Raw genomic sequence first — 21,976 nt, forward strand, 5'->3', positions numbered from 1 at the left:
GGATGATGGGGTCGGGGATCGGCTGCGAGTCAGAGTCCGGATGGTGGAGAAAGAAAGGCTCCCAGAGTTGGCCTGAAGGAGGGAGAGAGACTTCACACGCAGAGAATCGAGACTATCAAAGGACGAACGTGAGCACCAAAGAGTGACCGTTCCCACAGAAAACGTCGCCGGCAGGAGATTGTGCAGCGCTGTCTCTTGTCGCTGCGAAGTGGTTTGCATCGAAAGCGGGAGTTGTAGCGTGTCACGTGAGAAAAGGCCAGCGGGCAGCTGCCTGGCGGTGATTGGCTGGTCTGGGGCCAAGACGTGGAAGAACTTCAACCAGCTTTTTGCCCCTTGAGCGAAATCAAGGAAGCACATGGAAGCCTCAAAGAAAGGGGCAGTGGTATATGGCCAGGTCCTTTTCAGCTTCGCTTCCAGACTCCTGCGGTGCCTACCTGTGTTATTAGAACGGGCCGGAATGGGGGGTATATTCAACTGCTACTCCAGACGATGAATACCTGACAGGCCATGTGTTCGTGAGACGCTCAGACGAAAACAGACATCCTCACAATTGCAGTTACGTCACGGATTAGGTCCAAGGACGATTACAACTTCAGACGAAAGGTGAGAAGAGTATAACCAACAATTACTCTTGATGTTAAGCTTCAGCTTACCCTTGATGTCTTCCTCTTCGCCTTCGAAAGCCTCATCTCATGCTAGGGGTATGAACTGTGTATACAGGTCTCGCCAGCTACTAAGGTAGAGCTTTTGAGACTCAGCAATAATAGAAAATCCATTTCTCGAGTACATCACTTGAAACAACGTGTATAAGATCGCCAAGAGATGCTCTAGACTTATAATATAATAAGATACTGCGGTAGAGAGTTGCCTCCCGCCATTCACGGACATGTTGTTTGAGAGACACCAAGACAGGCATTCCGCAAGGAACTGATTTGAACGGGTATCAAAACTACAATTGAACCATAAACAGTCGTCACTATCTCCTTCGCCATAACCATTGATCTTGCCATCGTTATCATTACCAAGTTCCCATATGACCTCTCTAGTGCAGGAACGAAGCTCGTTAAGCCGTGACAACAACGAAAGAAAAAGAAATCTAACTAATGTATTAGATACTAGATCGACCACCTGCATGGTCCCATTTCATTCCCATTTCGCATAATCCGGGAAATATCGGTCATGAATCCTTCCAGCATAGTCAAGGATAGCCGGGAACTGCTTGACCAGTTGCTGTGACTCCGGGTTCCTGTGTTTTGCTCACATCAGTCTCAAAATCAAGCTGATGGCCGAAAAAGGGAAGCAAGCAAATAGTAAAAGAAGGCTACAAGTGCCAATAAGAAATAAATAGTTAACTAAAACAAGGATGGGGTTAGGTAAGCATACGCAGTACAAACCAAAACCGACACAATGAAGCCAAATACGGTAGCATCCGCCTCGGTGGGATGGTCTCCTTCGAGGACCCAGAATGGTTGATCATTAGGAGCCCCGTTCACTGTGGCTCTGGCCCGGGACGAGATCAACAGGCCATTAATAGCCTCCCAGATCTCGCTCCGGAAGACACGGATCTCAGCCGCCGTGTAACGACCGGTCCCTTGGTCATGCAGCATCTGCGTCGCGTGGCGGTATAGCAATAGTCCGATGATCACGCGCTTGGGATATATCAATGCGGACAGCAGACGGTCGCGCATCGCGTAGTAGTTTTGTGTCCATCTTTCCCAAGCCTATATGTATCAAAAAGATAAAGGCAAAAAGGGTCAGTTTGCATCTTCTGCCTTATTTGGTGAAATCATTACGAGAGCCCAGGAATATAAGTTGTCATCTCATGACGGCAGGGTATATATTGGCTTGGACAAGAACTGCGGTACGAACATGATAGAAATAGAGCTTCTCCTCGAAGAGAGCCCGGATGGCAAGGTCCTGCGCTCTGACCGTAGGCGAAGAGGCCTGCGCATTGATATTCGGGAGGATGTCCCGCTCGACTAGATGCTTGATGATGAGAGTCGAGTCCGCGAGAATAACAGAGTCCGAGCCTCGCTCTCGCAGCTCTGCATATGGAATTTTGCCTCTCGGGGCATCCCGCAATGAGCCGCCTTTGGTCTCATATCGCACTCCAGCGAAACGGAGTCGGGCTTCAAGCTTAATGACAAACGGCGACCAGATGTGTTTTCCTGGATCGAGCCATCCTCGGTAGACAGTCAGTTCTGGTCCGTGCTCTGTTTCCGTCGGCGACATCCTTCCTCGGTGTGTATACAAGTTGCAGATCGTAGTTCAAGAGATTCTTCAATAGTTAGAAACAAAACAGATGATGATCAATGGACTACTGGCATGAGAAAGGGCTCTTTTTGAAGTCTTTTATCGCCCTCTCGCGGCAATGAGCGGACGTTGCTGATCCCGAAAGCCCGTATTGCTGTGGGAGGCCTGATTTTACCTGATTTTACCATGCCAACCCAACAGCCTAACACGGAATTCCATTCGAGCACCTAGGGCTAGCCGAGGGTCGCCCTCCTCCAGCTCCGACATGAAGCCCGAAGCGCAGGGCTGGCTATCTATCTGGATTCTGAACACTCGATGCGAACACAGCAAGCTACGACCGGAGACGAATGCACGAAACGAGTAACCGGGGAACCGGGAGCCTGCGGGGAGCAATAGCTCCCTAATTCAAAGACAATACTCTATCCAAAGTACTTTGTAGAGTCGGTACTACTAGTACTAGGTACTGACGCAGAGTCCAGGGTATCTCAGAAGTTGGGACTCTTTTTTCGAGGCAACCTCGAGTTTTCCGTATCGTTATTGGCCTTCACCATGGTCTATTGATCGCGCTACTGCGTTGCAGGGAATCATCCTGAACCATTCCCTCGGAGACCTTGTCATTGATTCTTATTATTGCTGCTGTTTCGCGCATGGTGCAGAATAGGGGATGGGCAAGGGGCCAAAGGTAGATCACGGACCCGGACGGCAGGTTCCCCAGACATCGTCGACAGTCCGTCCCAGGACCATTGTTCCCAAGGCACTGGAGATGGGTACATAGTGCGATGGGACACAGACTTCCGTTTCCCGTCCCATGGATGTGGCCGTGGGCTATCTAGTTCCAGTAACTGTCATCTCCCTTATTTCGTTCAACGGGAACCGCTAGAGCCTCGCAAAGCGGAAAAGGCGCGGTAGAGCCGAGCTAGTTGATTGTGATAACCCAATCAGTGTCTTGCCTTCGAGATTTCCAAGGAGATCATGATGATTATGGTGACTGTCCTCACTAGGTTTCGAGCAAATGTACGAATACGTGTACGTCCCTCTGCCATTCGATATGTCTGTGGTCTGATGCCCACAATCATAATATGCAGTCTGGTCCTGTCAGTTATCTCTGGGTTCCAGGGGGGCGGCAGATCCATCGACCAGCTTGACGGATATTTACGTTCCAGAAAGGGCATACACGGCTGCACGCACAGGCTTGACACCCGAGGTCACGGACGGTGGGGCGGGCAATGTCCGTTGCTAAAGAGCTAAAGGGTTAAAGGGCTAAAGAGCATGGCCATCATCATGCTTGCAGAACCGGGTCATGGTCCCCGAGTCTGGGGAGCGGTTGCTAGTCAGGCACAAGATGCAGGTCACATCCTCAGGGGAAGCGTACTCAAGCTTCCGACGGCCGACTAGACGCTAAGAGTTGATAGAATCCAGGGGAACCGGCCGAGTCTCGGCACAACGTGTAGACCCCGGTCTCTAAGAAGAATATCATTAGCGACTCCTACACCCTTGGATGTGGACCGTCGTGACAGATCATTCATCAAAGACACCCCGCGAGGTCTGTGATTTCGACCCTGATTGTCACTGGTGGCGTCCAACAGCATGTCCGAGGACGCCGCAGACAATTGGAGAAGGGCTTGTACCATACTGTAGATATGATGGACGAGGCGCCTTTCACTGTGGCAACCTTATATGTCTCTGACAACACCAAGCTTCTCAACAGATAATGCAGCCGCAAATGAAATGATATGATTAGCGGCCCACATGATGCTCTTTCAGAGTGCATTGCCAAGGTGAGCACTACCATTTCGATTTCAGCAGCTCACGAGCAGGATTCTGTGTCTGTGACTCTGTTGACGTTGAATGCTAAAAAGTAACAGCACAGCCTAGACTACTGCGTACTTCGACACGTGAGCCTCTTTAGGGCCTCAGAGGCTGACATGACATGATCCGGAAAAGGAAATAGTGCGTAGTGTTAGCGGAACGAAAAAATTTTCCAATCTTCACTCCATCTAGCTGAAGTGAAGATTCGGCTATAGAACGCGGCGCGTAGCCGAGAAGCCACTGAGGATGGCCGAAAAGGCCCTGACAAATTGGTAAAAATGGACGAGAATGGCAGTTTCTCGTCTGAAACGCTTTTTTTGCCATGGGACATCAGTCTGCCCTGTGCTCACCCGATTTGCGGGCCAGCGGACGATGCAACTTGCGATCGCCGTTTCCAAGTAAATGATGTCAAGCATTATCAATCTCCAACGGTCTGAGCCGTTAAGCCGCCCAGAACCACCGATCCCTCTGCATCCGCGGTGGTCGATTCCAAAAACGGTTCGAAGTAACATCGACGAGCGACGGCGGATCCAAAGGTCCGCCACCATTATTGCCTTTGCTCCTCCGCCAGGCAGTGTGGATGCCGCCAAGGGGCTGTCGACCGGACCTCGACCTGGGATCCATCGGCGTGGATGGACCCCCCTAGTGCTATGCTCTAGCCATACTTCCATTACATGATCCCCCTCCTCGTCCTACATCTAGACCGAGTCGCAGCCAGACACCTCCCAGTTTTCTCACAAGGCTTTTGTGTGATGACAATGCGACGGATGACGGCTGCGTCAACAACAAAGAGAACGAGACCAATTCTGACCGACGCTGCAGAACCGTCACGTCGAACATGACGTCCGGAACAACCTATACAACTCCGTCGCTGGGCTGGGGTTCGGAGCTCAAGCAGTCCACATCAAGCTCGACTGTAACCACCCGAACACCAGCGGCATCTTCTTCCTCCCTCTCCTCCGTCACCGACCATGCAACATATCCCCTCATCCGACAAAACGACCGCATCTATCTCCGAGACCCCGAAAACCCATATCCGCTACCTTGCGACCTTCCAGAAATTCATCGCCAGACGCTGCGTTCATTGATGCTTGTGCGCGTATTCGGTGCACCGTTTTGTACTCCGCAGTTCTCCAATGCTCCTCCTAAACGAGTGTTGGACTTGGGATGTGGGTCTGGCCTCTGGTCGAGCATGTGCCACGAATATTTCGCGCAAAAGGGCCACCACGACGTCTCCTTTACAGGTCTGGATATCGTGTCGCTGGCGCCTGATTTGCGTAAGCAGGGAGTAAATTGGCAATTCAAAAACCATGACCTGCGCAAATCGCGGTTGCCTTTTCCTGATGGACACTTTGATTTCGTCTTCATGAAAGACATGGGCATGTCTTCCTTTCGCTTATCGAACCAAGACTCTCCATTGAGCGAGCCTTTACGCGTTCTCAAATCGGGCGGAATTCTTGAGGTCTGGGATTCAGATATGGTATTCCGGACATTGCTCCCCAACCCCGCGCCAGCTCCTGGGCTGTCGGAAAAGGACCAAGAGACCGCCGACACGACCGCGACTTATACCTTTTCTTCCGCGACACCGTTCGCAAAGCCCCAGAACAAATATCTGCAGGATTACAATTCCTGGGTAGAGAAAGCCTTCGATGAGCGCAAGCTCACTGCGATGCCATGCGCCACCATCGGGCTTTCCTTTACCTCTGAAATGGACGTTTTCAAGAGCGTTGATAGCCGTCGAATTGCCATACCCTTAGGGGAGGTCAGATGGGAACGAGAAACTCCGACCAGGCATGCAAGTGGAACCTCGCGGAAAGCATTGAATGAAGACCAGCTTGCATTGCGGCGGACCGCTCTTCAAACAGTAATCCAGCTGATTGAAAGTATGGAACCTATCCTGATGGAAGCAAGCGAGAAAAGCAGAGATGAATGGGATAGATGGTGGACTGCTATGCAAGGCGACCTTCTCCAGAAAGGAAGTCTCGCTAGCGGAGAATGTCTCGAAGTGAGTGCCTGGTGGGGTCAGAAAAGATGAAAGTCCACATCTCAACTAGGGCATGGGAAGGAAAATAAAATTTCATACGGTGTTCAGGCGAATGCGAGACGAGGGCGCCATGCTTACATCATGTTTAGTGATACCGTGATACCCCAGATCTATTCATTGCTCTTCTTTTTCTATTCATGTATGCGCTCCCGTCTCTGTCCATTTAATCATTCTTTTCTCAGCCATCACGCAGAAGCAGTCATTGGCTTTCATATCTCTGTTTCAAAGTGCGATATCGTTTCAGATAGTACCTGTTCCCTTCTGTCAGTGTTTGAAAAAACACATTTTTTCTCTTCAGTTGTGTACGAAGTTATGAAATGTGCTGTATATAGCCCGGCCAGATCAAGCACAGAAAAAAGTGTTCCGGTCAATTAACTCTGATCTGTCTCAATCTTTTCTTTTGCTTCATCCCATATTGTAGCTGCGTAGAATTTTCCAGCGTACGCCATTGTTGATCATGGGAAATGGTGAATATCTGAAGGTCCAGGGAGCAACAGAGGACAGGCGCTGCATCCACTGTCCTAAGACAGCTCTTGATAGGACTTGATACTCCGAACAACAATGATGAAGAAGCGCTTTGTGACTCAAGGGGCAGACAGAAATGTCCACTTACAGCGCCTCGATTTCTGTAGATTGGGCTTCCCCCATTAGCTACCGGAACCATCCCAATGCACATCGTCTAGCCACGACCATCTTGTCGAACCATTCGAAATATTTCCCCATTATTATAACATATCTGGCGGATGAGAAGAAAAAGGAGCATACGCACCCTTCTTGACGAATTCAGCCCTGTGTATGCCCTTTCGAATTTGTTCTTCGTCAGTGAGATGTGCCTGGCTTGAGAACGCCCTGTGTAATCTGTTCCTGTAGTAGTCGTATCCGAGGGGGTAATCACGGCCAAGGAACAAGAGCTCTAGCAGATAATGGTAAGCACGAATCGAGAGATTGGTTCGAGTCTGGAGGGAGGAAGGAAGGGCGGGCGGGGCTGTGAGTTCCAAGTACCCTTGTAGATGTTTATGACCTGTCGACGGAGCTCTGGGTTCGTCATGTTCAATTGCTACTGATCGAACCGACTAGCATATGCAAAATCGCGGAATTTCGTGATATGGCCTTTTGGCCTCGAAGGAAGATAAAGAATGGGGTGAAAGAAGTAGCAAGAAAAAGGACCCTGAGATTGCTTACAGCTAGCTATGTTGGATCCGCTACCGCCTTTAATAATTCACGGGTTCCGTGACGTCGTTCCGCAACGTGCGGGGTGTTGGTCCGTGTCGGTACTTTTGTCAACCTAAGCTTATGAGTTTCTTCGAAAAACATATTTATGTCTTATTTTTCAAAATTATCAGACATATCTCCGGCGAGACTTTCCAGAGAGCGAGGTCTAATCGGGTTACCTGGGGTACCGTGTGTCTAGGCAATACAGTACGCAGGGGAAAGCTCAGTACAGTCACTCGTCTGCTTGAAGTAGATGGTATGGTGATAATATCTGCTTCATTCAATATTCGCTTACGCTAATGTCATATTGTACACGGAACCAATGGTCGTTGTATCTAATACACCCGTACTTTTTTCTCCCTGTCGTTATGCCTGCCGGATGCCTGAAAAGACAAGGGTAGAATTATTTCAGCAGCATGGCATCTGTAACCCAGCTTAAACAACTACTTTATATTGAAGAAACGGTTCAATTGATCCCACCGGTGCGATGGAGAACCAGCAAGACAGAAGGATTATTTGGACCCATGGAAGAGTAGTTCGCCCGCATGATGCTTTTATCTCGCAATCTCCGCAGTATGCGCAATTGTTGGAAACATGACTGAATCGAATCTGCATTACCTGCATTCCAAGTCGCCCTTTGACACTACTTATTGCATCTAACGCTAGATCACTGGATTGACCCAAGTCAAGGAAACTAAGCATTTGATATGTTTTGGACCTAGTTATGTGTGTCAACTCGTGTAACGCTGGCAGCGAGAATACAGCTTGCACAACCGTCAAAAATAACACTCAAAAATAACACTCAATGTTCATAGAAAGAGAACGACCTTTCTCGTGGCGGCTATAATGTCTTGTGTAAAGCAGCATCAAAGCCAGTCTAGAATGAAGGGAAACCGACCTCGGAACTCGGAAGGGTTCTCCAGGTCCCAACTAGGTAACTTTACCACTTGGAGCTAGCTGAGTAGAGCGCCGCGGAGGTACGACGCGGCTGGCTCTATGATTTAATATCCTCATTCTGATCGTCTCCCCAGGTTGTTAACTGTCATTACACGAAGGAACAATGGTTGCTGGTCGGATAGTCCAGCGAAAATTTCTGGGGCCGGCAGGTCAATCCGTGGCTTTTCTACAGCCCGTAATTCAAATTCAGTGTCGCTCCCTATCGACCTTCCCCGCACGACAAGATGCGCGCTCATCCACTACCTCTCCATCCGCAAAACCACATCCAATTGACCCGCGATGGCTTACACTGACGAAGAGACGACTGGGAAGATGCATGATGTTTGGTCTGAAGCCTCATCAGATAGACGAGGCCGGGAAGATACTTCAAGAGATCGCGAGGGATTGGCGAGGATTGATTGCTGGTAGCGAGGGCTTCTTGACGGAGGAGAAAAGAACTGCCCTTTCGCGCCATAATGTGGTTTGGGGAGAGATGGTAAATCAATAATTATGGACCCTGATGTGATGGTATGAGATCAGAAGACTTACTTGGCACCTACTGGATTGGATGTAATAGGATACCATGGTAAGCCCCCCTTTTGCTTCAGGGTACTCCCTACTTCTGGCTCTCTTGGATTTAGCTGACAGTGCTGAAGGGTATGTATGCTCTCCTGCTTGTCGACCTTCCCTTCGATTAGATATCTAACGCTGCCCTCTTCTAACCAGGGCATGTCAACAATGTAACCTATGTTCGCTATGCCGAGAGTGCTAGAGTAAATTTCATGCGGAATTTCGCTCTTCACATTGACCCTGAGCATCACAAAGAGTGGATGGGCTCCGTGAACAACACAGGGATTGGGCTCATTATCCGCAGCATCAAGGTTGATTACAAGTTTGTAAGCTTTCGTTTTCCCTCCATACTCTGTCCTGCTGGTCAACTCCAGGAAGTTGCTAAAGATTTCGCCTTCTAGCCCATGAAATGGCCCGACAAGATCACGGTTTACCAGAAGCTAGTACGCGACCCTTCGTCGCTTCCTCCGGACCACGCTGCCTTCGAACTCCATGTCATGATCCTTTCAGAGGCAAAACAGCGGCCAGCTGCTCGCGTACATGAGGAGAACGTTACGTATGACTATAAAGCTAATCGCAAGACATCTTCGTTGCCCCCCTTTATGATGGAGCAATTCAAACAGATGTGGGCTCTACAAGAGGAGGCTAAACGAACTTGGCAGCAGCGCATCTTAGATATAGAAGGACGGGTCAGGGCCCTAGAGCTGGACAGCTGGGATAAGGCAGATGCCGTGGAAGATATGGGCTCTGCTGCAGGACGATAGGACGATGCAGTTCCAAGTCCACATGTCACCCTCTTAAATAAGGATTCTGGTTACGTATGTGATAATCTATCCAGCTGTATATTGAACCAGCTACGTTCGCTGCATGTTTATTACGCACATGAGAAAGTATCCAGGTGCTGTCTTTGGCGGCATTTTGCACTCATCCAGATCTCTTACATTTACAGGTCGAGGGGGTAAGATCTATTGTTACATGTTGCAATCAAAAGACTCAGAGTAAGAAGCTGAAGCCCCGGTTATCAATACGTTATTATCCTGATGCGATTATACTGGCTCAATAGAACATAATGGCATTCCTAGAAATGATGAAAGTCGATCCGCTGTTGCTCTACTATGTAGTTAGTTCAAAGATGTGACTCACCCGGGTCATCGAGTAGGGCACGGCTTGGAGATCCGGTTGTCTTGCAGAGTTTAGACACGCTGAATATCCTGCGAGCTTTCGAATCGGACCCACAGAGCAACTATGGAGTCCCATACTTTGGTATGATCTATACAAGACGAGCTGGGGGTTAGAATGTCAACAGCGATGTAGACGACAGTGAGGGTGGAAGAGCTCAGTCTGCTGGAGATGAGAAGAATAGTATGGAGCCGATGACTGGTTACAGAATGAGGATATACCCGAGACGATACCGTTTGATACTTACAATTCATCGCGTTAGTAGAACTGAGAAGAAGCTCTTCTGACTCAACATACGGACTGCATTTCTCTATCTCCTCACCGGCGCCGTAATTAGCGCCGAGGTCGCATCGAATCTGAATGGGGATTTTCCCTTAGTGGATTGCACTGATGGGGCCGAAATTGAAGTTCTCCGCCGCTAAAGTCCTCTTAAGGTTATCTGATCGGGATCTTCACCCGATTCTAAATGAGAGAGCAGATAGCTTTTTTCTTTCTCCCCACCTTAACGGCCTTCTAAACTTCTGAACCTCCGATGACGCATCCTTGAAAAGGAGGAAGTATGCATGGAGCGTTAGAGTCGGTCAATAAGTATTTCGCCTACCGTCGGTTGCCCTCGTTTGCGCCGGTGACACAATTGTAAGATTTCGGGAAGAGAGAAATGGGTAACAACGAGCCTCTTGTTGAGGCTGCAAGTGCCAGTCCCGATGTAACGGATGAACAAGCCACGGGACAGAAGACGCGATGGCAGAAGTTTCAAGCAATTATTTGGGATGGAGGGGACCGGACCGAAGAGGAGAGAAAACTGGTGCAAACGCTTGATATTTTCATAATGTATGTCCATTACACTCCCAATATCTCAAAGATATAGTTGCGGAATACTGAATTGATCTCAGGACATGGGCAACTTATGGATATTTCATTCGGTTATTGGACTCGGGGAATATTAGTGAGTTGTATCACAGAGATAGGGAACGAATACGAACAGGAAAAGGCTAACTGCCTTATAGCGAATGCTTATGTTTCTGGAATGAAAGAAGATCTTAATATCCATGGAGATCAGTATAATCTACTCACAACTTTCTTTACTTGCGGTTATCTTGTCGCTCAGATACCCTCTCAGTTCATATTGACGTACAGTATGTTGTTCTTCCTTTGATACGTACACAGCTGACACATGCACAGTCCGCCCCTCATACTATCTGCCATCGGTAGAGTTGCTCTGGTCTATTGCGACTTTCTGTTTTGCTGCTGTTCAGAACACACGTGACGTATTTGCGCTGCGATTCATCGTCGGCATGCTAGAGGCGCCGTTTGCAGTTGGTGTCATTACTCTCATGGGAAGCTGGTATACGCCTAGAGGTCAGACAGTTCTCTCAACTTTCTTCAGCTGGAACATATACTAATATCGGAAACAGAACTGTCGAAGCGCATCGCGATATTCTACTCAGCCTGCTATGCGGCGACTATGTTCAGCGGCTATCTCCAAGCTGGAATCTACCATGGCATGGACGGCCATCTCGGTCTCGCAGGCTGGCGCTGGCTGTTCATTTTCTGCGGTGTGATCTCTCTTCCAGGCGCCCTTTACGGGTTCTTTGCCATACCCGACAATCCGTACATCACCAAAGCGAGATGGTTAAGTGCGGAAAAGCTGGCTCAAGCCAAAGCTCGCATGGAGAAGCTAGATCGACGACCTCCAGTCCGGTTGTCCAAGGCAAAGCTCAAGTATATCTTTACACATTGGCCTGTCTATATCATGACTCTTGCGTTGATGTAAGAGACCCATGTCCCTTTGTCTAGTTTTCAGTACTGACTGATATTCACAGATTCCATTGCATCGCCACCCAGCCACTCAACTACTTTGCCGTATGGCTCAATTCCCTGGATAGATTCTCTGTCTACCAGGTCAACCTCTTCCCAACTGCCGCTCAGGCTCTAGCCCTCGTTACTACCCTTACCTATAGCTGGCTCTCAGATGGCCTTGGAGGGAAACGATGGCAACTTATGACGATTCCTGCGGTAAGCAGCCTATCAAGACTGCCTATATAAAGTCACTCAACTAAGCTAATAATCATAAAACAGACTCTTAATTTCATCGGGATGGTCATAGTAGCCATTGGACCGAACTATGGCGCCACGTTCTTTGGCTACATGATCAATGGAGCTTCCTGGGGATACTGGCCGTTGCTTTTCGTAAGTTCATTTTCAAATCGTGTCCCTGCTCTTCTAGTTATTCTAACATTGGTTTTCTTCAATGAAGGCCTGGGCCAATGAGTTCTGTCATAAAGATGCCGAAGAGCGCGCCATCGTCATCGGCGTGGCCCAGACAATGGGTCAGGTATTTATCGCGTGGTTACCAGGTATATCTCACCCATCTTCTCCATCTATCCTCTTAACCCAATCTGTCTGTATGTATAAATCATCTAACACTCTCCAGTTGTCATCCTCAACGTGGGCAAATACGCACCCAAATTCACCATGGGATTCAGCGTCATGTGCGGTTTCAGCGCATGCGAATTCGGAATCATTTTCGTTCTGCGATATTTCGCGAATCGAGAAGCAGAGCTTGATCGACAAGAAGAGGAAAAGAGACTCTCTTCTCATGCTACTGCGGCTTCTACTGCTGCTAGTTATGCTCGGGACGAGGAAGAAAGAGGTATCACTCATGTTGGTGATATCCCACCGCGGTTGTCACTGAAGGATCTTGATCAGGAGGTGTTGGAGGTTAAGTAATGGAATATAGGATATAGTATAGGATGCTGGGTAATGTGGAGGACGTATCTATACATGGATGATACCAAAAAGAGGGGGCATGATGGTTATGGCTACGGTCTTATCAGATTATTTTAGACAATATATATTACTCCTTCGGAATTCGCTCAGATATTCTTGAGGCTCTCTGGAGACAAGCAAGATGGATACAGCTTTATGGTAATTTCCCCAACCCTGAAAGCTCCCTTCCTGCTTGCTATTATGCTTGGCTGTTACGCACCATGTGAAAACATCCCTGCGATGAATACTGAACCAGGTTCAAGCGACTACACGTAACTTCTAACACTAAAAACGGCAACCGAAGCCTCAGAACACGACAGATGTCTTGAAGCACTGTAAGGCGGTTCATAAAATCATTTCCCATAGTCTGACTGTTATGTCATCAGAAGTAGATACAACTAGTCTCCCATCCGGCGAGAACGCTACTTCCCTTACCCAACCAGAGTGGCCTTTTAATATCCTACGAATAGAGCCCATAGTTGCGTCCCAGAGCCTGACTGTCATATCATCTGAAGAAGACGCTATCGTGTTACCGTCTGGAGAGAATATCACCGTCCTTACCCAACCAGAATGACCCTCAAGGATTCTGTACGTGGAGCCCGTGGCGACGTTCCATAGTCTGATTGTCATATCCTTAGAGGCAGATGCTACCAGTTTGCCATCTGGAGAGAACACCACAGCCCTTACCCGGTCAGAATGGCCTTCAAGGATTCTGCAAATCGTCCCTGTGGACGCATCCCAGAGCCTGACTGTCATGTCGTCAGAGGCAGAAACCAATAGTTTGCCATCTGGAGAGAATGCCAACGCCCTCACCCAGCCCGAATCGCTTTCAATTATTCTGCAGGTAGAGCCCGTAGAGACATCCCAGAATCTGATTGTTGTGTCCTTTGAGGCGGACACCACCAGTTTGCCATCTGGGGAGAATGCCACCGCTCTGACCCAGTCAGAATGGCCTTCAAAAATCTTGCAGCTGTTTTTGGTAGTATCCCAAAGCCTGACTGTCATGTCATCAGAAGCTGATGCCACCAGCTTTCCTTCTGGAGAGAACGCCACAGCTTTCACCGAGTCAGAATGGCCCTCAAGCTTCTTGGATATTGAGCCCGTCGTAATATCCCAAAGTCTGGTTGTCATGTCATTGGAGACAGACGCCAGGATGGCACTTTCTTGGGATAGAGCTACATCCCAAACCCAGCCGGTATGGCCTTCCAATGTTTTACGCATCACCAGCTCGCCATATAAAGAGCTATCTGTAGTATTCTGCTTTGATGGCAGTATTGCCATCTTTTCCTCAATAACAAGAGACGTATCAGGACTTAATGACGGGCTCGGCGGGGGAGATCCAGAAAAAGCCGTCTCGGTTTCCTCCAGAAATCTGTTCAACGCAAAAAGCCGATCTGTGATTTGGAATCCAGTCTCTGGTTCAACGCTGCGCACTGTATCAGATGCAGCATTGTCTTGTCTCATTTTATCAATTTGAACCCGCATAGCCTGCATTTGTTGCTCGATAGTTTGCGTTACATACAGATTCTGGGATGTGTTGGCACTACGCACATTAGTGTAAATCGAGCATTCGAAACTTGAGGTTAATACACTCACAGATTTGCCGTCGCAATCGCGACATCTAATGTCAATTTATATGAGATCAGATGTTCCCTCCAAACGTCCGCTTCCTTTTCTGTAAACTGCCACCGGAACGCTGTCCATTTCCTCATTCTTACTTGTCCGTCACTTGCTGGCTTAGTGTACCTGCCAACCTTTTGCTGCAATTGTCGAAATGCAAAGAGGCAATGATCCAGCGGTTGTTGAAGACTCTCAAGCATTGGTAGAACGTTAGAAGGAAGGCTATCTTGGTGAAGACATGCCAGAAGACCTTGAAGTGATCCAAGCACAAGATATAAGCCTCGGACATCTTGAGAAATGGCAAGGACATGTCGTGGAGCGTTCTTGATGCCTTCAATAAACTCATATAGTCCTTTTGACACGCTGTAAACATTTGTAACAATTTGCATGATCCCTGAAATGATACCTATGGCATCCATGTTGTAGATTCTGTTAATGATGCGAGAGGGTTAGCAGCGTCGCTCCTCGTTGAGAAGCGTATACATACTCAAGGCAGGAAAGCTTGATAGTGAGGTATTATTAGCAAAATGATGCCATCTGTATGGTTCCTAGGAAGCTAAGTAGGAGGGGTAAATAGCTAGTATACCCCGTATTCATAGAGTAGTCCATACAGACCTAAAACGTCGACGCTCATGCCTAAATTCAGCGATATAGATGTATGCGCTTTTAGAAGAAAGGCTGACTCTTTATGACTATAGCGTAGTTATAGCAATATAATCCACGTAATATATACAAGATAGCATGGATTTTTGCTCTAACAGCTTCTCCTTGGTTTTTCTATAAATACCTATCTGCGGCCACGGAGAGCTATGTTGGATGCCTCACCATCACCGCCTTAAAAGCAGTTAATCGAATCACGTGCTCTCGCGCCTGCCGACGCGCAACTGGGGCTACTTATCGGAGAAAGTCATCGGGAGGCGCTTTTGACAAGAAGCTGTGAAACACGCTCCACGGACTTGTTTTCGCCGGGTGACAGCTTCGATTCGAAGCTACCTAAAATGCAAGTTGTGCAGTCTTTTCTTTATTTGTGTTCTGGTTTGTTTCTGTGCTAACAGTTCATCTAGGTGTGAGTTATTTTCTGACGGGGCACTGAAATCATCAGATCTAACACTGCGATAGCGAAGATCGATAAGCTCTCGATCCTTGGGTATGGCTCCAGTTGAATTCTACATACTTCATGAGGCATATTCTAATATACCGTGTTTATTTAGTGTTCGTTCGTTCGACAACACCCGGAGCGAAACCATACAGTTTCACACGCCTCTGACGTTGATTGTTGGATATAACGGATCCGGAAAGACTGTACGTATACCGGGGAAGATATAAGTTATGGGAGCTTATAGGTGTCACAGACGATCATCGAATGTCTCAAATATGCCACTACCGGCGAGCTACCACCCAACAGCAAAGGGGGTGCCTTCATACACGACCCCAAGGTTCGTTGGTCACCTACATTGTCGATCGAAACGTTTACTGAAAAATTGCACAGCTATGTGGAGAGAAAGAGGTTCTGGCTCAGGTGAAAATATCATTCCAGAGCACCTCGGGTGCTAAAATGGTAGCGACTCGAAGTCTGCAACTCACGGTCAAGAAGTTGACCCGACAACAAAAGACACTGGAAGGACAACTGTTGATGATCAAGGATGGCGAGAGGACGGCTATTTCGTCCCGTGTCGCGGAACTGGATCAGATCATGCCCCAATACCTGGGTGTGTCAAAGGCCGTTCTCGACTCGGTCATTTTCTGTCATCAGGACGAGAGTCTATGGCCGATGAGCGAACCATCTGTGCTTAAGAAGAGGTTTGATGAGATTTTTGAAGCTATGAAATACACAAAGGCGATCGATAATATCAAGGCTCTGAGAAAGAAACAGAATGAGGAGCTGGCTAAGTATAAGATCATGGAACAGCACTCAAAGGAAGATAAGGAAAAGGCGGACCGTGCAGAGAAACGATCCATTAAGCTGCAGGAGGAAATCGAAGCTCTCAGGGAAGAATCACAACGGCTTTCCGAGGAGATGCGCCGCGTGGCCGAACTGGCTGACAAGGCCTGGAAGGAATCGGAGAGCTACGCTGAGATTCTTGGTACACTAGAGGGAAAGCGGATCGAGGCCAAGAGTATCCAGACTACCATCGATAACATTAAGCGACATCTGGTCGAGCTTGACGATTCAGATGAATTCCTCGAGTCCGCCCTTGAAGAATTCGAGTCGAAGCAAATGCAGTACCAACAACAGGAGGAGTCAATGAAGGAGAGATACATGGATATCAAAGAGCAAATAGAGCGAGCCAGGCAAGAACTGGGTGTCAAGCAAGCCGAGCTTGGCAAGTGTGAGAGCGACGCAGCCCATTTTGAGAAGCAGGTTCAGAGGAGGGAGAACATGATCAAGGAAATGGCTCGGCGGAACAATATTCGCGGATTTGATGATGCACTTGATGATGCGCACATTCAGGAGTTCGTGAATCGGATGCGCAAGTTGCTTAAAGACCAGAACAACAGCCTGGAACGTGCAAGAAAACAAGCCCAAGGGGAGTTGCGAGAAACACAGAATGTCCTCAATGAGATCGGACAACGAAAATCTGCGTTGCAGGAATCCAAAAATGCGGCCAGAAAACAGATATCTGCGAACGATAAGGATGCCGCAACGTACCAGAAGAGACTTAATGAGATCGATATCGACGAGGGAAGTAAGGCTGTTCTGGAGTCAAAAATCGAGGACATTGAGTCACGGTTAACCCAGGCAAAGGAGCACGCGCGCTCAGCTTCTTGGGATAATGAGATCGAGAAGATCAACTCGGAGCTTCGTTCTTTGGAAGATGAGAACTCTAGGCTGAATACGGAGCTTATAGAGGGGACCAAGAAGGCAGGTGATCTGGCTCGCTTGGATCATCTGAAGAAAGAACTCAAAGATCGTGAACGCAGCCTTGAGACGATGACTGGAGCACACGGTGACAGGCTATCAAAGCTCATCGGCCAGAGCTGGCGACCTGAAACCCTAGAGCAAGATTTCCAACGGATACTAGACGAAGAGTCAAAGGCAGTGACTTATGCTGAGCGTGACCGTGATGGAGTGAGCAGAGAACTCGAACATGTCGAGTTCAAACTGAAGACTATAAAGAAGGATCTCAAGCAAAAGCAGAAGGAACTCGATAGTTGCATCAAGAGTATCCGGGAAGCAATCGATGATGAGCCCGCCGAGTACCCCGAAGTGCTCAAACAACGGCAAGCCCAACTTGATATGGCCAAAAAGGATGCTGATCAGTACGCTGGAATGGGTGAATATCTCAACAAATGTCTCGATGCAGCAAGACAGAAGAAGGTGTGCAGGACCTGTGCGAGACCGTTCAGAACCGAGGCGGAGTTCCAGGCATTCAAGAATAAATTGGAGGCACTTGTGAAGAAGGCAACGCAAGATGCCGAAGATGAAAATATGCAGCAGCTAGAAGATGATCTCGAAAATGCACGCTCGGTTAACACAGAGTATGACACTTGGATGCGTTTGTCGCAGACCGATATTCCTGCCTTGGAGAAGGAAGAAGAGGAATGCGACTCTCAAAAGGAATCACTGTTGGCCCGCATAGAAGATCATGACAAAGTGGTCAGCGAGAAGATGGAAAGGAGGAGAGACGTTGAATCTCTTTCACGAACAGTTTCGACCATACTCAGACACGAGAGCGATATCAAGACGCTTCAGGCTCAGATCCAGGAGCTTGTTTCCAAGCAACAGGACTCTGGCTCCTCGAGGACTCTGGAAGACATTCAAGACGAGATCGCTGGAATTGGGGAGAAGTCACGCGCTCTGAAGAAGACCCTCACAAAGTTGACGAACGACAAAGATCAATCGCGGACCAACATCAATAAATTGGAATTGGAACTGCGTGATGTCAAAAGCAGCCTTGATAATGCCAACTACCAATTGGAAAAGAAGACGAGTCTTCTTTCCCGGATCGAAGAGTACCGAAATCTGAACGCGCAGCAGAGAGAAGCAATCGAGAAGGCGGATCGAGACATTGAAGCTCTCGCCCCTGAACTGTCGAAAGCCCAAGTGAAGTACGATGATATCCACCATCGTGCCGAAGCAAGGGAGGCTGAGCTACAGAAGGAGATCTCTAACCTCTCGGATAACCTACACCTGCTGGACACTGCAAACGATGACATCGAATCGTACACCGAACGGGGTGGTCCTGATCGGCTAGAAAAGACTAAAGAGGAGCTTACTCGTGTCGAAGAAGAGATTAGGGCTTTTGAGACAGAACTCGGAAACATGACAAGAGAAATCAACAAGATCTCCTCTCAATTGAAGGATAGTGAGAATACAAAGCGGCAGTACTCTGATAACCTGACCTACCGCCAGGCAAACAGGGCCTTGGAAGAAGTCAGAGCAGAAATCGAGAAGCTGGAGGCACAGAACGCAGAAGTTGATCGCAGTCGCTTCAAGGAGGAATCTGAACGGCGCACTCGTGAACACAACGCACTCGCTGCTAAACAAGCTAGCAAGATGGGCGAGATGAAATCAAAGGATGATCAACTAATGCAGCTGCTTGCCGACTGGAATACGGACTATAAAGATGCAGCGGCCAAGTTCAAAGAGGCCCACATCAAAGTCGAAACGACGAAGGCTGCTGTCGAGGACCTGGCTCGGTACGGAAGTGCATTAGACAAGGCTATCATGAAATACCACAGTCTCAAGATGGAGGAGATCAATTCAATCATTGGTGAACTCTGGCAGAAGACCTACAGAGGTACTGATGTGGACACAATTCTCATTCGTTCTGACAATGAGAACGCCAAGGGCAACCGATCCTACAACTATCGCGTATGCATGGTCAAGCAAGACGCGGAGATGGACATGCGTGGTCGTTGCAGTGCTGGTCAGAAGGTCCTCGCTAGTATCATCATCCGCCTTGCTCTGGCAGAGTGTTTTGGCGTGAACTGCGGTCTCATCGCACTTGATGAGCCAACTACGAATCTCGATAGAGATAACATCAGATCTCTTGCCGAGTCACTACACGATATCATCAGAGCGCGTCAACAACAAGCTAACTTCCAGCTCATTGTAATCACCCACGACGAGGAGTTCTTGCATCATATGCAGTGTGCCGACTTCTGTGACTACTACTACCGTGTATCGAGAAACGAGAGACAGAAATCGATTATCGAAAGACAATCGATTGCAGAGGTATGTTAATCATGTCTCTGGACAGGGCCCCGGTTTGTTATATACTGACATCAAACTAGGTTATGTAATTATGTCTCCAGTATCAGTCTCTCGAGTTGCGTATCCTTCTCCAATTTTATGTCGTTATAGCCCGGGAAATTCCACATATAGTGTTCAGTATCATTTCTCCGGTTTAGCTTATCTACCACAATTCTTTATATGCAAGCATCGGCGTTGTGGTGCTTCGAGGACGAAAATGCGAATAAACTCGGGGAAATCAATGGGATCTACTACGTTTTGCTAAAACATGATACGATGCTAAAGAATAGTATTATATTATGCTTCAACTCGTTTCAATATGCTAATTCCTCGAAAGTTGTGTGTTCAAGATAATTGTTCTAGGAAGAATGACGTATCCACTCTCATATAACAGGAAATCATAGTCCTTTTCAATTCGATATGCGACTAGAAAATATCTTACTCTACGTCCTCCCCCTCTTCATCACGATCTTCTTCCTCGTACTGCTCTTCACCGTCATCAACTAATGGCACGAACCGGAAATCCACAAAGCTCACATGTCCCGCGAACCCGCCTGGAGGTTGGACTCCTCCAGTGGTACCGCCTCCGTCTCCAAGATCAATTAGGAATTGCAGACTCAGTACGCCTTGGACGTCACCTCGAATGCTCACTTTATTCGCGACCGCCATAGCCCGTGCAGCTTTGCGGATGAGTGCGAAACGATAGTTTTGCTTGACGCGAACACCCATGGAAGGTGGCGGGTTAACTAGGAAAGTCTCCGTGGCGGTAGGTGCTATTTTGGATCTCTTGGCTCGTAATCTGGATGATCCGTCCTCAGTTAGGATCTTATGAGTAGTGTCCGAACGGACACTGCCGGTTTCGTGGTCTTTGTCAATTGAGAACTCTACTGTTGATTCGCTGAAGGGTCCGCCTGAGCCGGAGAGAGCGAAGAATGGTTCGCGCTTCGCTGATGCGGAGATAGTGAGGATGGTAGGGGTTGTTGAGTCGAGTTCTTTGATAGCATCGTGGAGTAGAGCAGAGCGCATGATGATCTTCATAATGATAGCGTCTCGCTGGAGAGGAATTTCGAAGTCACCGGGCGATGTGCCGAAGGTTTGATCGTCAGGCTCATAAGCCGTCAACTCGCAGGTTGTCGTGACGCCTGCCTCAGAGAGTGTGATGCTTAGAGGGGCTCCGAGCTCGGGGTAATTTATCGTGCAAGACCGGTTGAGAAGCAAGGCTGGCGTATTGAAGGCGCTGGAAGGAGGCTGATTTGACTGAGGGGCAGAGCTGCTTGCTGCTGACGCGTCGTTCACCCCGAAGATCTGGAGGGTTTCCAGCAGAGCAGAGAGGGAAATGAGGAAATGAGGGTATATGATGCTACCGCCGTCATTATCAGGGCTATTTTGGTCATTGTTGTCAGAGTGGTCGGCCTCGGCGGGCGGATTAAACGTATAGCTGGTAAAGAGAGCTTTGTCGAGAAAGGCCAGGCCTTGCATGACCCGGCTTTCTTCGACTGAAAACCGGATACCCTCCGGCGTGATTTGAACCGATGCCTTGGGAGCAATCCCTATGCAACGCAATAGGGTGTAGAGTTGATTGGCATTGCTAGACACCGCAGACAAAATAGGTGCTCTTCCTGCCATCTTCAACGTGTGTAACGGCCTGGCCAGGAGAACGATTGCGGAGAAAAAGGTCTTCAATAGAATTGCCTGAAGAATATAACAAAAGATTCGTTCCTTATTCCAGCTTATGGTACATTATACAGCATAGGGGTATTGTTCGAGAATGGAATGGGAGGTTAAACGTAAACTCCGGCGGCGCAGATCATGAACACGGATCCGAATCTACGCAGTAAAGACTGATTAGACATATACCGCTTGATGTGAGAAATATGTCGCTTACCCGAGCGCTAGAGAGGCAGGCAGTCCCAGCAATGGTATATTCAGAAGAGAGCGATCTAGCAACATGTCAGTGAGCGGCGGCGTCAGCGTGTCTGTCATGAATGAGGTACTCACTGAGACCGAAGAGACCGGTGAGGATGATAGCTATAATATTATATGTTAGTTCCATGCAGACAAATCGGAATCTATTCGAGCTGACCACTCAGAATCAAGGTGAAGCCGACGAAGAATTGCGCGTCTTTGGAGACGAGAGGATAGTAAGGTCTCGCGGAGGTAGCCTCCCAGACTTCGTTGAGAGACATTGAGGTATTGTCAGCAAGTCGACGGCTTCAAATAAAGAACAGGATACTGGAGCTCCGCGATCGATTCTCCGTGATAGCGGTGATAGACCTCTTCATGAGCACCTCGTCCTCGAGGTTGATCTAGAACTAGAATGCGTTGATGCTCCGGTCGATCTGGCCCCATTGAGTGTCGGATAAACGTAATCCCGGAGCTAAACCCCA

General features: G+C 48.4%; 7 protein-coding genes across 7 annotated transcripts; 4 read left to right on the plus strand and 3 right to left on the minus strand.

Annotated features, from left to right (window-relative positions):
- Positions 1 to 1,029: 1,029 nt before the first annotated feature.
- C8Q69DRAFT_65575 (hypothetical protein) lies at positions 1,030 to 2,657 on the minus strand. Its single transcript, XM_028633887.1, has 3 exons — positions 1,870 to 2,657; positions 1,384 to 1,721; positions 1,030 to 1,246 (listed from the first exon to the last, which is right to left on the minus strand). The coding sequence occupies exons 1-3, from the start codon at positions 2,230 to 2,232 to the stop codon at positions 1,144 to 1,146; spliced, it is 804 nt and encodes a 267-aa protein (XP_028482912.1). The 5' UTR covers positions 2,233 to 2,657; the 3' UTR covers positions 1,030 to 1,143.
- Positions 2,658 to 4,643: 1,986 nt separating this feature from the next.
- Positions 4,644 to 6,285, plus strand: C8Q69DRAFT_64963 (SAM binding motif-containing protein). The gene has a single exon (XM_028633886.1). The coding sequence runs from the start codon at positions 4,901 to 4,903 to the stop codon at positions 6,095 to 6,097; it is 1,197 nt and encodes a 398-aa protein (XP_028482913.1). The 5' UTR covers positions 4,644 to 4,900; the 3' UTR covers positions 6,098 to 6,285.
- Positions 6,286 to 8,378: 2,093 nt separating this feature from the next.
- Positions 8,379 to 9,588, plus strand: C8Q69DRAFT_509218 (thioesterase-like superfamily-domain-containing protein; the record flags this gene model as incomplete). The annotated part of the gene is made up of 5 exons (XM_028633074.1): positions 8,379 to 8,750; positions 8,832 to 8,840; positions 8,896 to 8,911; positions 8,981 to 9,150; positions 9,226 to 9,588. 5 exons carry the CDS (start codon positions 8,379 to 8,381, stop codon positions 9,586 to 9,588), a joined length of 930 nt encoding a protein of 309 aa, XP_028482914.1.
- An 870-nt stretch (positions 9,589 to 10,458) lies between these two features.
- On the plus strand, positions 10,459 to 13,017 carry C8Q69DRAFT_475753 (putative allantoate permease). The gene is made up of 9 exons (XM_028631212.1): positions 10,459 to 10,834; positions 10,897 to 10,949; positions 11,011 to 11,139; positions 11,186 to 11,362; positions 11,419 to 11,773; positions 11,827 to 12,019; positions 12,083 to 12,193; positions 12,261 to 12,360; positions 12,438 to 13,017. The coding sequence occupies exons 1-9, from the start codon at positions 10,662 to 10,664 to the stop codon at positions 12,731 to 12,733; spliced, it is 1,587 nt and encodes a 528-aa protein (XP_028482915.1). The 5' UTR covers positions 10,459 to 10,661; the 3' UTR covers positions 12,734 to 13,017.
- C8Q69DRAFT_475756 (WD40-repeat-containing domain protein) lies at positions 13,008 to 15,176 on the minus strand. The gene is made up of 2 exons (XM_028631213.1): positions 14,369 to 15,176; positions 13,008 to 14,315 (listed from the first exon to the last, which is right to left on the minus strand). Exons 1-2 carry the CDS (start codon positions 14,809 to 14,811, stop codon positions 13,118 to 13,120), a joined length of 1,641 nt encoding a protein of 546 aa, XP_028482916.1. The 5' UTR covers positions 14,812 to 15,176; the 3' UTR covers positions 13,008 to 13,117.
- A 214-nt stretch (positions 15,177 to 15,390) lies between these two features.
- C8Q69DRAFT_513583 (DNA repair protein RAD50, ABC-type ATPase/SMC superfamily) lies at positions 15,391 to 19,985 on the plus strand (the record flags this gene model as incomplete). Its single annotated transcript, XM_028633318.1, has 6 exons — positions 15,391 to 15,427; positions 15,512 to 15,539; positions 15,604 to 15,694; positions 15,745 to 15,828; positions 15,882 to 19,571; positions 19,631 to 19,985. 6 exons carry the CDS (start codon positions 15,391 to 15,393, stop codon positions 19,637 to 19,639), a joined length of 3,939 nt encoding a protein of 1,312 aa, XP_028482917.1. The 3' UTR covers positions 19,640 to 19,985.
- Positions 19,986 to 20,027: 42 nt separating this feature from the next.
- C8Q69DRAFT_500509 (putative DNA repair protein Rad1) lies at positions 20,028 to 21,950 on the minus strand (the record flags this gene model as incomplete). The annotated part of the gene is made up of 4 exons (XM_028632344.1): positions 21,673 to 21,950; positions 21,588 to 21,617; positions 21,475 to 21,529; positions 20,028 to 21,318 (listed from the first exon to the last, which is right to left on the minus strand). Exons 1-4 carry the CDS (start codon positions 21,773 to 21,775, stop codon positions 20,028 to 20,030), a joined length of 1,479 nt encoding a protein of 492 aa, XP_028482918.1. The 5' UTR covers positions 21,776 to 21,950.
- Between the last annotated feature and the right edge of the window lie 26 nt (positions 21,951 to 21,976).

Source organism: Paecilomyces variotii (genome assembly GCF_004022145.1).
Source record: "Paecilomyces variotii strain CBS 101075 chromosome Unknown C8Q69scaffold_10, whole genome shotgun sequence".
Classification (NCBI taxonomy): Eukaryota; Fungi; Ascomycota; class Eurotiomycetes; order Eurotiales; family Thermoascaceae; genus Paecilomyces; species Paecilomyces variotii.